Raw genomic sequence first — 12,107 nt, forward strand, 5'->3', positions numbered from 1 at the left:
CATCATCACCTCTAAAACTCAAGAATACATCTTTAATCCACGGATGGATGGAGGAAGAGGAAGAGAAACAGAGCGAGAAAGCAGATCCAGCTTGCAAGGCCTTGGAAGAACTATCTTCTTTGTATGGGTGATTAATGTTGACGAGAGAGGTGCAATTATATAAAGATCAATTGGGTCAAAGAAAGGTGAGAACTGGGGATGTAATTGTCGGCAACAACCATACTAGCTAGCCTGCAGGTCAATATTCAAAAGAAAATGGAAGCCACCCTATCAAAAGTCAAAACCCGTAAAGAAGCCGCCATTGGTCCACTAGTGCCGTTTATCTATTTAGCTAAAAAACACAAAAACTAAATTTTTATTTATTTATTTTTAAATAAAATTATTATTCAAAGAAAGTGATCAAGCCATTCATTCAAGAAGAGAGTTTAAATTTAAAAAGATGATTTAGCAGTTCATTTAATGTAAGATTTGCAGCGTCTAAATTAGTAAAAATTTTAAATTGAAATAAATTTATAATGACCAATCTTTAAATTTTAAAAGGAATCTAACACATCACAAAATACACAAAGAGTTTAAATTAGGTAATATTAGAATTTAATATGTTTATGGTCCCCTTTTTCTTGATATTTAGAGAAAGAAAGAAAAAAATAAACTTAATTAGAGTAAACAGTAGCAACAGGGAAGACGTGAACAGCTCATGTCAAGGACTTTTTGCAGATCGGTTTAATCCATTCTTCTCCTCTTTTCTTTTTATTTGCTCTTCTTTCATTATTCTTGTATACCACATTGGCTCCGAAACTTTATTAAAACTGTACCCACGAAGGATGATCAGTATCATTGGGATAAAATCGAACTCTCAACCACAAGCATGATCGATCTACAACTTCTCTGTTCACCTCTGTTCTTTAATTCTTTCCAAATTGGTTAATGGATTTCAGTGGGCGATGTTAGCAGCTGCAATGCCTGGAATCCAAGCCGAGGTATAAGAAAATTGCATTGGTATCTTCAATTTAGTTTCTCTCAGGCATTCTTCATGTAGCATTTCGTAGGTGCAAAGTGAAACCATCATGTTTTAATTTGCAGGGGTTGACTCTTACAAAGGTACCAAAGATAAAGTTTCTGATAATTATATCCGGGGCTAAGCTTGGAGGATCCAAGTTTGGGGCACCTAAGAGCACGAATCATGATGCAAAATTCAAATGTATTAAATCAAAGACAAAGCATGACTCATTAAATCAAAGACAAAATTCAAAACTGCGAAGGAGCGGCTGCCTGGTGGGCTGTAGAAGTTGGCGCCTCCGTTGCCATATGCAGATCACACAGTGGCAAAATTGTTTTCATAATAGCTGAGCACTCAGGGAGCTGCAATCCGAATCAAGAAGAAGCTATGGCAGCATTCATAGGAGTACATGAAGCACAATCCAAACACCTAAAAAATATCATAGTAGAAGAAAACTCTTAAAGAACCATATCAGCTCTAAAGGACCCACAAGAAAATCAAGAGCGGCTTGTAGAAGGTATCATAAGAGACACATGATTAATACTACAAAACTTTGAAAGATGGAAGGGTTAAAATAAATCGCTCTCAAAATCAATGTGCGCATGCCATTGCGCAACGGGCAGTATCCAATATTGTAATAGAAAGCATACCCTAAATCAAAATCCCACAATGTCTATTAGATTTTCATAGCAGTAAGGATCCACCAGATGTATCGGATCACATAATAGATTAGTAGAAATTACTAGCTTATTGTACTAAGACCTTATTTAGTAATGAAGTTTACTTTATTCAGAAATAAAAAACAACATGCATTATGCACATCAATGATCAATCCATGAGAACAGCGCTGCCATGTGGAGTAATAATGCTGATTTCACATGAGATGAAGCCAAGAAAAATACATCCCAATTCCCAAAGTGCCTCTAACATCATGGATCCCAATCATAATTATGGGGAGTTTATTATTTATGTAATTGCTTGGGGCATAGATGCTATGTGTGAAGTTATTAACTGTGATACCCCATATGATATGGATAAGGGTAGGTGGTGTATGGGATCCCACATTGCTTGGGAAGGAGAAGTTCTTGCTCTTTATAAGGTTCTAGTGGAGCTCCAATTGTATCATTGACTAGTCCTTTTGGAGTATAGGCCATGTGGTTTGGGCCTTCCATTGGGTGCGATCATACCAGCACTAATGCACCGGATCCCATCAGAACTCCGCAGTTAAGCGTGCTTGGGCGTGAGTAGTACTAGGATGGGTGACCTCCTGGGAAGTCCTCATGTTGCACCCATCGTTTTATTGTGATACCCCATATGATATGGATAAGGGTAGGTGGTGTATGGGATCCCACATTGCTTGGGAAGGAGAAGTTCTTGCTCTTTATAAGGTTCTAGTGGAGCTCCAATTGTATCATTGACTAGTCCTTTTGGAGTATAGGCCATGTGGTTTGGGCCTTCCATTGGGGCGTTACAAATGGTATCAGAGCCTATCCCAACCAGAAATGTGAGACTTGAGCCGTGCCACCTACAATGGACAGGCCCGACGAGGACGTCGGGAATTTAAGGGGGTAGATTGTGATACCCCATATGATATGAATAAGGGTAGGTGGTGTATGGGATCCCACATTGCTTGGGAAGGAGAAGTTCTTGCTCTTTATAAGGTTCTAGTGGAGCTCCAATTGTATCATTGACTAGTCCTTTTGGAGTATAGGCCATGTGGTTTGGGCCTTCCATTGGGGCGTTACATTAACTCCTTATGTCGATTGCATGTTCCTGGAACTAGGAAGCTTCTATTATGTAGTTGTTATACTTTTGCAAATCTTTCTAATGATTTGCATCCTTCAGCATTTCACATTTGTTATATTTGGTGGAAGTTCTGATATTTCTTCAAGTTTGTGACAATCTCTTGAGGAAATATAACGAATCCTTTGATGCTCGTGAAAAGGCTAACAATTTCAGTCCCCAATAGATCTGAACTATGCAAAGTAAACACAAAAGTCAACATGGTAAAGAAATTTGATTCGAACAATTTAGTAGATTCTACACTTGTAATGCAGTGATTGAATTCGTTGGAGGCTGCAATTCATGTAGTTGTTCTCCAATATAATTTGTTGGACTCAATATGGACTGTCCATCATCCCCCCATCTTCTTCGCGAGATTTGGATAATAACCACGACGAAGCGTGCATAAATATTGCAACTCAATTAAACTTCTACACTCTTTGACAATCAATTCCTTCAGAATTGAGGTGCTTGAAAAATCCGGAATTTCTTTTAAGAATTTCCAATGAGTGAAACCCATAATCCTCAAATTCTGTAAAAGGAAAAAGAAACGAACCACAGCCCCAAGAAGGGCAAAGCTAAAACAGAAACAAGAAAATGGCAGAATAGCTATATTTGTATAAATTCCATCCTGCTGTAAACTTAAGTTCCCTTCACTGAGGGATATGCAGCCCCACCTTTCTATTTCCTGGCCCCCATTCACAAGCCTGATAGAATTCTAAGCACACAGATGAGTGCTGAATTTTCTTTTTTTTACAGTACTAGATTGCATCTAATAGAAACTTATTGTAACACCAGTAGATAACTTCCCTCTCAGATCTAAAAGCAAGGGCTTCTTTTGACATCAGCCATAGCTACTGCTACAGCATCATATTTAGTTTTTTGGGCCAATGTCCTTTAGGGCACAGATCTGCTCCTCCCCCATTGCAGACATAATGCTCAGCACGAGGTCCTTTCCTTCACCAAACCCATCTTTTATCCTTTCACAGGGAATAAAAGACAAATATTAGTCTATACAGACACAAGAATAGAGAATCTATCCAAGGTCTGGACTCCTAAGCTTTTGATGAACAATCAATTTGCAAGGTTAACGAAAACCTTCTCAATGAGATAGATACCTGGCCGAGCAGATTGTCATCAGTGGGTAGCCTCAGATCATCCTTGGTGTCTCCATTATCCATTAAAAGACTCACCTACACGACAACAAGTGTTAATCTGGTTGACATCAGTAAAATCGCTATTCCCAATTGATTGTTTGTTATCACATGACAGCATTGCCAAAAATGGTAAAGTAAAGATTACTAAATAAAACTTACAAAACCGTCTTCAGAGATATCAATCGACTGATAATCAGTGCGAGAAACATGAGGAACCTGCAAAAAGAAAGAATTAATGAAAATAATAAACAAGCAATGCACACCCGGAACGATATCCTCAAGCTTCTTCCCATTAAATATGTCAATTCCCACAAAGCGGCACTTTGCGTGCCTTTGAAGTGGAAACTTATACAAACTGGTTTCAAAAGCCCCACCATAGCAAGTAAAGTTTCATGTTATACTGGAAGCACAATGAGGTAATATCTACCAAATTTCTCTCCATTTGAAATAAAATAGATTTTCGTACAATATTAATTTTTCATGTTTTTACTTGCGAAAATCATTTTACTAACTAATTCATGTCATGGGAAAAAAAATGAAATCACAAGCTAATATAAGTATGTAGCACAACCAGGGAAAAAGTTATCATTCATACCACAAGGAGGAAAAAAAGAAGTGTTTGCATTTTGTTCAAGATCATCTGCAAGACATCGAAGTTGAATCTTCATTAGAATACACAACGAAAAACCATCAGCATTAACTGCTCCAAGGAAACAACCGTAAGCTAGCTAATAATGATTAAGAGAATAGCAGCAGCAAGGCGAAGAACAATTCTAAGTACCATTAAGGAAACGATCAAATAGCAATACTTGGAAGTCCGTCTAAGAACGAATTCCAAGATTCAATTAAAGTTTATACGATCAATCGTGAGGCAATTACAGGTCCTGAACGCAATCGGTGACCTTACTAAAAAAATAATAAACTCTCCAAACCAAACGAATCTCCAATATTAAAATATCGAGATCCAACGGAAGTATTGTACAAAATCAGAGAGCTCTGACGAAAGAGCGAAGCAATATAAATAGAATTTACAGAGCAGAAGAATCAAATTGCGATGACTAAAGAGAGAACGGACCTTGCTTTGTCATGGCGACAGAGTAGAAGAGGAAAAGTGGAAAAACAGAGCTGCGATGGGGGTTAGGGAGTTCTGAAACAAACAAAACCAGAGGCGAGATTGGTTCAGGCTTATTGAACAGAGGTGAGATGATTAAGTGGAATCGTTTTAAATGGAGGATAAGTACACATATTGAGTATGACAGTGGGGGCAGTTGGTTCCTACCTTTGCAACGAGTGTCTTCAGGCTGCCTAAGAGATTGTGCAAAGAAAAAGAACATCCCTCTCGGTACAGCCTATTTTTTTTCAAAATAAATACACAAAATTTGAACACTCTAAAACTGTATCAAACAGATGAAAGGAGTTCACAAATACAGTAAAGATATAAAAAGCAAAGAAGTCATTTTTGTTCAGTAACAAACTGCATCAAAAATGAAGGAAAAAAAACAGATTAAATTCCAAATTCTAACCTCAAATTCAACTCCGTCAGCAGACTGAGAAGTAGAAATCACCTGCAAAGCTTTGACAGATCGACCGAAAAACTCATCTTTCCATTAACAAGTCTTCTAAAACAGAAGAGAGGCCAAAACAAGCATAACTGCACGTTGATCGTTCTTGGAGAACTGATGTGAAGAAAGAGGCAATGAGAATTCCAAACAAGACTCGAGAAACCACCCATTGAAACTATGAATTCGACTATTATTATTTTCTACTAGTGTAACAGAACCATATTATAGTACCTAGTAATCAAAAGATGCATCTAAAATATCTGGAAATTCTGCTGGCATCTCACTGTCCCTCATGTCCAATTCAATTTAGGCCATTATAATGCCCAGTATCATAGTTTAACTGGGGTATTTGCTCGAGAGTTGAAGGGTAATTGGTTGGTGACGAGACTCCCTTGAAGTAGAGATCTTGTTGTTCCTGAAAGCCCGGACAGGGAACAAGTTCGCGGAGGATTCCACTCCAATCGAAGGAAGAAGATGGTGTGATTTGTGCGTGAGATGGCTTGCAAGAATACGATTGTGGCGAGCCTAACTATTTTGCATTTGAATTGCCCTAGTCTTGAGAGCGTCTCTTGTGTTGTGGATACCCATTGAATTCCAAGTTGCTGTCTTCATTATCTCGACGTCTCTTAGAAAGCTGGATACCATTCGATGAATCTACTGAGCACTCCCCAACTGTTAAATTCTCATTCTCTGCATGCTTATAGATTATGTGAACTCCGCAACTTTTAAACATCACTTTATAAGAATCACAATAAAATCTAAACCTCAGGTTGTCTTCTGTTGGGTACCGCAGCAATTGCTCGATGCATTCTGCAAACGAGTAATTTAGATATACATGATCCGAGCCTCCATATAAGCAAAACGTCGCTTTTACAAGCATGTTACCATTTATAGAAACACAAATACCGGAGAAGGGCCCCAACGGGTAATCCGGGTCGGATCCAAGAACAGCACAAAAAACAATACCTATGATTTCTTCCAAATACAAGGGACCACTAATATCCAATTCACAAGAATCATCACCATTTGAAATCTCCTTAGTATGGCTAAACCAATCAGGAATCTTATTCCCTAGAAATATAATACCACATGAATGGTCTTGAATATGTTCCTGTTAAACATGTACCACATATTTTCATGAACACAAGGCAATTTGTAAACACAAACACCTACAACAAAAAAAAAAAATGCAAAGAGAAATACAGACATACCTCAACAAATGAAGGATTTGGCACTTGACTCCCTATATTTGCTACCAATTTATGGCAACCGGACAAGTCAATCCATCTTAGCTCTCGCAAGCCACAGGATGTATAGAATTGAAATTTTCTTGATACTTCTGGGAATCGTTCCAAGGAGAAACACTCTCTGACATATAGCTCTTGTATATTTGGTGGAAGATATAGAATTTCTTGAAGTTTCTCACAATGGCACAATCTGAGAATCCTCAATTCAACATATATTTTCATTGTCGAAGGAAGGCTGACAACAGCACTCCAAGATAGATCAAACTCTTGCAAAGTGGATGTGTTATAAATAGAGAAGTCGTCAAGATACCAATAAAGCGACGACAAGAGTTGTCGTCGTAATTCAGTACTTGATTCTGGTTCAGACCTCTTAATCGTTCTAGATAATGTTATTTGTGAAGGATTAAGACACGTGGAGTACCCAATGGATAGACCTATTTCTTCTTTTGCAAGATTTGTAAAATTTTCTAGAGAAAGACACTTTAGATGTTGCGAGTGAGAAACGCTGATTGGGAGACGCATCAGGTCCTTGCAGCATCCATTAATACAGTCACTGAGACAAGTTAGCACCTTTAGATTTTGCAACTGATGAATGCTACTAGGGAGACGCATAAGTTTTGTGCATTGCGACAAAAATAACTCTTTAAGCGCAGGAGTGAGGTATCCAATGGATGAAGGCAATTCTTTTATTGGAGTGCCCCATAATAAATATTCCATTATACACTCAATTTCTGGAAAGGTTTGAAGTTTTGAGCAATTAAAAAGTGTAAGGACTTCTAGAGATCTCAACTTGAGACGCCTTGGAAAAATCTTCATGTTGGAACATTGATAAAGACGCAAACGGGCAAGCTTATCCAGGAATCCAACAGAATCATGAACTTCGACTAAATTTTCACAATCCATAATATCCAATTCCTTTAAACTTGAGCAACTCGAAAGATTTGAGATTTTGGTTAAAAACGTACACTCAAAAAGTCTCATACTCGTCAAGTTCTGTTGAAAAACAACAAATATGTATATTAACCTTGAGGAAGTTTACATCACAAGTTTAAAGAAGGAATTATTGAAAGTAATAATTGTACCTTAAATTGCCCACTAAGCTCCTGGATGCGGCCTCTATATAGCTTGAAATCAAAGAGCTTCTCTCCACGGAAATTAGATGGCAAAGATTGTAAAGGACAGTTTGACCAATCAAGCACTCTTAATTCATTAGAAAGATAATCAAGTGAACTTCCAGAAATGTATGCACCATGGCTTTTAAAAAATCTGAGTCTTTTCATCTTTGCAAATGATTTGGGATTCAAGCGTATCATGTCATGATCATTGCCCTCAGGCAGAATCACTTCTATCCCCTCAACATTGTTTGTTCCCTAATAAGAAAATTCATAAATTTGCCAGTAATGTCAGATCGTTAAAATCTTTATTTATAAGCACTTGTTAAAATTATAATATCAAAACTATAATATCCATTATTATCCAAAAGTATTTAATCACCTTCAAAATTTCTCTTTTTTCAAATTTACTTGACATTATTAACTATTCACTCATATAAGATAAGGCAATATACTCATGATTAAAAAAACTCATTCTTGTATTTGAAAAGGGATGATTATATATATTTAAAGACGTTGGTTGAAGGACAATGATTCCCCTAATTAGTTAAATACATTACTTTAGGCTGGAAATATAAAGAAAGACCACATTATTTATCGATACATATATGATATTTTATTTAATATGCACTTCTTTACCATAATTTGTTATGAAAAGAAATCAACACTTTTCATGTAAGTTTTACCAGTAAAAAGTGTTCAATTGAAAGGCTTTTAATCTAAGAACTTACAGTATTTTCCTCTAGTACATGGCGAATATCTTCATGAAACCATAATCTACTACGTGCGCCTGGTTCTTTGGGTGATTCCTTTCGGACAATTTCTCTTCCCATGTCTTGTAGCAAGTCATGCATCCACAATGTATTGTAAGTAGTAATTGTAATGAGACATTTATCTATAAGCCTTTTGATACCATTCTCCGGAGAGAAACCACAGCTATCTAATATTTTAACGACATGATCCAGGTATTGTCCATTGAAAAAAAAGGCAAGATCGAGGAAAATCTCCTTCTCATTATCATCCAATCCATCATAACTTATACAAAGTACTTTTTGAATATTTTTGCTAGGAATTCGTTTATACTTATCCAATGTACTTCTCCAATAATTTATATTCTGACCGCTTAAATCTGAGCCTAGCACTGTTAAAACTAGTGGAAGGCCCTCAGCATATTGCATTACTTGCTTAGAGAGTTCCACATAATCTTCAATAGGTTTGTCTTCCTCAAAAGCATGCCAACTAAAGAGCTCAAGAGCTTCATTATGGTCCAATCTCTTTACTTCATATTTTGAATCAACTTTAGATATATTTAATAAATGCTGATCTCTTGTTGTTATGATGATTCTACTTCCTGAGCCAAACCAATCACGAGCTCCAGCCAATGTTTCTAGTTGAACCAAGTCATCCACATCATCAAGAATTAGGAGAACTCTTTTAAAGCAAAGTCTATGCCTAATTACATTGATGCCTTTTTCAGTATCATGACATTCCAAACTTATTCCCAAAGTCTCATAAAGAAGTGTCTTTTGTAGCTGGATCAGACCTCCTACTTTTGAAGTTTCTCTAATGTTTTTCAAGAAACAACTTCCTTCAAATTGGTAAGAAATCCTGTTATAGACCTCTTTTGAAATAGCTGTCTTTCCAATTCCACCGGTTCCAAATATCCCTATCATGCATATAATATCATTCCTTCCCATATTTAAATGTTGAAAAATGTCTCGTACGCGGGCCTCTATTCCAACTGGATGCATAGCAACCTTAAGAAATGTACGATTTACCATTATTGAATCCACCCATTTAATGATATCTTGAATAAACTCTGATTCATTCCTATCAATATATAAAACAAAAGAAATTTAAAGAGTTAAGACTTGTCACATAAATACACACATAAAGATGATTTAGTAACAATATCATTTTTTCTTTCTCTCCATTACAAAATGACAGTAGTAGATTACCATGTCAAAGATAACCTTTCTTCTTCCTCGTGCTCTTCTCCGACTTACATTTTTCATTCTTCATATGAATTATTAAACATTTTAACTACTTTTTTTGTTCCGTTCTCGAATTTAACCCTCCCATAATTTTGAGAAGATTTCAATTTGTTTTATTTCACTTCTTTTATTATGTTTCTCGTATAAACAACATGCGAAATTATTGTGGTAGTATGATATTAAATCCCTCAGTAAGAAAATATTTCTATTTTAAGTATGATATGCATAAAACTCAATGCCGAAAAAACTAATAAATATCAAATAGTTTGGATGGCACCATATGATCTTCACAGATTTGCAAACTCCCAGATCTGGGATTTGTCGAAATTTTCCCCATAAACTTCTCTTTAACATCATATATAAACTTATATATATATATATATATATATAAGCACAGCTCATAAGAAATACCTGTCCCCTAATTCGAGTCCGGACAAATTGGCTACTTTTTCCAAAGCTGCCTCCCACTTTGTGACCTTTACTTCATCCTTCAACTTATATCTAAGTTTGGCGAATGCTTCTCCAAAACTCCCTTTTTGATATTGTACCTCTGACGGATCTACCTCGTAGAACAAGGGTAAAATAATTTGTTTTACCACTTCCTTACACTCGAGGATCTTCAATAGTTCATCTAAACACCATCGAGACTCTGCATAGTTCTTAGAGAGTACAATGATAGAAATCATTGATCCTTCAATTGCTTTGGAAAGTTCTGACGAAATTTCCTCTCCTCTTTCGAGATTGTTGTCTATGTAAGTGTTGATTCCCCTTTGATGCAAAGCATGGTATAGATGAGAAATAAAGTTTTGGCGAACATCCTCACCTCTAAAACTCAAGAATACATCGCGAGTCCATCTACGAATGGAAGAAGAAGAGAATGAGAGAGAGGAAGAAGCTCCTAGTTGAAAGGCCATGGAAGAAGTGCTCATCCTCTGATGTGTATGCGAGATTAATTAGTATTCACCAAGAGGTCCAATTATAGAGTACTCATTGCAAATAAATAATAATAGAGAAGTGGGTCAAACTTCTCGTCAACTACTCATCTTAGGATATACCAATAGTCTCATCTTAGGATATACCAAAAGTCTAAAGTCTATTGAATATTAACGGTTTTGAACTTAAGTTAACTTGCACCTATTTATACGGCTTTGACGAAAATGCCTTCAACGTAAAGCAAACGTCCAGGATACGTACCCACTTATAATTTGTCTCATTAATTTGATAAAAGTTGGAAAGATAAGGATCAGTAAAAGTTCAAAGTTCAAAGGCAAACCATGACTACTAGTTTACTTTTTAACCCAAATTATGGAACTTTTTATTCCTAGGCAAGACTTTGATCATGCATCTACAAATCCAAGCAAATAACCATTTAACTAGTTTTTTGCCTCCCTTTTTTTTTTTTATAATAATTTTTACAAATCCACCCCCTAAACTTGACTTCCTATATAGTTTCTCTCATGCACCTTAATTCTTTTGAGAAAGCTGATCTTTGTCGACATGACGCGAATCTGTTTTATTTATCTTCTTCCAAGTACAAATTTCAATGAAGTTGCGTGGGAATTAAGTTTCTTGCTAAGCCAACTTGCAATATCATTTAAGTCCTTCCACGTAAATTAGACAAACGTCAACATCAAACACCGGCCATTAAGATTGCTCTATTGAATTTCTTGTATGAACTTTAGACTTTTGGGATTTCTTGACGTGGGAGCATTGATGATATATCACATCAAAGGAAATTAATTAGGACGTTAGCCCCCCAAAAAATTAAATATGGTGCTGTAGCAGTACAAGCTATGGCTGATGTCGAAAGAAGCCATAGCTTTTACATCTGATCAGAGGAAAGTTATCCACTGGTGTTACAATAAGTTTCTATATTATGCAATCTAGCATTGTAAAAAAATAAAATTCAGCACTCATCTGTGTGCTTAAAATCCTATCAAAATATCAAGCATGTGAATGGGGGAAATAGAAAGGAGGGGCTGCTTAATGCTTATGAGTAATGTTATGTGTAGTCATGGAGTGCGTAAGTTCCATGCAGTTATTTTGAAAAGAGTGGGATCCACTATTAAAAAATTAATTTTTTTTTCATGTGTAGACCCAATATTTATTTATTTTTTTCAAAATGATTGTGCAGCACTTGTGCACTCACGACTGTAACTATCATTTCTCAATGCTTATTCTTCAGTGAAGGAAACTTGAGTTTACAGCAAGATGGAATTTATATAAATATAAGTATTCTGCCATATTCTTGTT

The 12,107-nt window shown here is 36.3% G+C and overlaps 3 protein-coding genes and 1 non-coding gene across 7 annotated transcripts; 1 reads left to right on the plus strand and 3 right to left on the minus strand.

The window, feature by feature from the left end:
- Positions 1-1,100: 1,100 nt before the first annotated feature.
- Positions 1,101-5,791, minus strand: LOC121242951. Of its 4 annotated transcripts, none has more exons than XM_041140995.1 (9): positions 5,733-5,791; positions 5,463-5,615; positions 5,219-5,288; positions 5,015-5,086; positions 4,535-4,579; positions 4,201-4,294; positions 4,099-4,155; positions 3,901-3,975; positions 1,101-1,429 (listed from the first exon to the last, which is right to left on the minus strand). In XM_041140995.1, exons 3-8 carry the CDS (start codon positions 5,271-5,273, stop codon positions 3,972-3,974), a joined length of 327 nt encoding a protein of 108 aa, XP_040996929.1. In that variant the 5' UTR covers positions 5,274-5,288; positions 5,463-5,615; positions 5,733-5,791; the 3' UTR covers positions 1,101-1,429; positions 3,901-3,971. The 4 variants fall into 4 exon arrangements, 3 of the variants coding, with proteins under 3 accessions (XP_040996929.1, XP_040996928.1, XP_040996930.1); XM_041140994.1 differs by lacking the exon at positions 1,101-1,429 and adding an exon at positions 3,420-3,754; XM_041140996.1 differs by lacking the exon at positions 1,101-1,429 and adding an exon at positions 3,420-3,761.
- LOC121243759 lies at positions 2,174-2,292 on the plus strand. The gene has a single exon (XR_005936249.1). It is a non-coding gene; the product is annotated as a 5S ribosomal RNA (ribosomal RNA).
- A 2-nt stretch (positions 5,792-5,793) lies between the features above and the next one.
- LOC121242948 (disease resistance protein RPP2B-like) lies at positions 5,794-7,448 on the minus strand. Its single transcript, XM_041140991.1, has 2 exons — positions 6,713-7,448; positions 5,794-6,612 (listed from the first exon to the last, which is right to left on the minus strand). Exons 1-2 carry the CDS (start codon positions 7,358-7,360, stop codon positions 6,052-6,054), a joined length of 1,209 nt encoding a protein of 402 aa, XP_040996925.1. The 5' UTR covers positions 7,361-7,448; the 3' UTR covers positions 5,794-6,051.
- Positions 7,449-7,456: 8 nt separating this feature from the next.
- On the minus strand, positions 7,457-10,782 carry LOC121242457 (disease resistance protein RUN1-like; the record flags this gene model as incomplete). Its single annotated transcript, XM_041140308.1, has 4 exons — positions 10,266-10,782; positions 8,592-9,690; positions 7,831-8,118; positions 7,457-7,741 (listed from the first exon to the last, which is right to left on the minus strand). Coding segments are annotated over exons 1-4 (2,175 nt in total), but the record flags the coding sequence as incomplete, so codon positions are not given.
- Between the last annotated feature and the right edge of the window lie 1,325 nt (positions 10,783-12,107).

This window comes from Juglans microcarpa x Juglans regia, chromosome 8D, assembly GCF_004785595.1.
Source record: "Juglans microcarpa x Juglans regia isolate MS1-56 chromosome 8D, Jm3101_v1.0, whole genome shotgun sequence".
Classification (NCBI taxonomy): Eukaryota; Viridiplantae; Streptophyta; class Magnoliopsida; order Fagales; family Juglandaceae; genus Juglans; species Juglans microcarpa x Juglans regia.

What these genes read in the sequence shown, in the direction of transcription:
- LOC121242951 (XM_041140995.1), bottom strand. Translation starts at nt 5,273, where the DNA reads ATGTTCTTTTTCTTTGCACAATCTCTTAGGCAGCCTGAAGACACTCGT. An exon ending in TGTCGCCATGACAAAGCAAG is followed by an intron (nt 4,580 to 5,014) that starts GTCCGTTCTCTC and finishes GATGTCTTGCAG; the next exon opens with ATGATCTTGAACAAAATGCA. An exon ending in TTCTTTTTTTCCTCCTTGTG is followed by an intron (nt 4,295 to 4,534) that starts GTATGAATGATA and finishes TTTTGAAACCAG; the next exon opens with TTTGTATAAGTTTCCACTTC.
- LOC121242948 (XM_041140991.1), bottom strand. Translation starts at nt 7,360, where the DNA reads ATGCGTCTCCCTAGTAGCATTCATCAGTTGCAAAATCTAAAGGTGCTA. An exon ending in CAAATCCTTCATTTGTTGAG is followed by an intron (nt 6,613 to 6,712) that starts GTATGTCTGTAT and finishes CATGTTTAACAG; the next exon opens with GAACATATTCAAGACCATTC.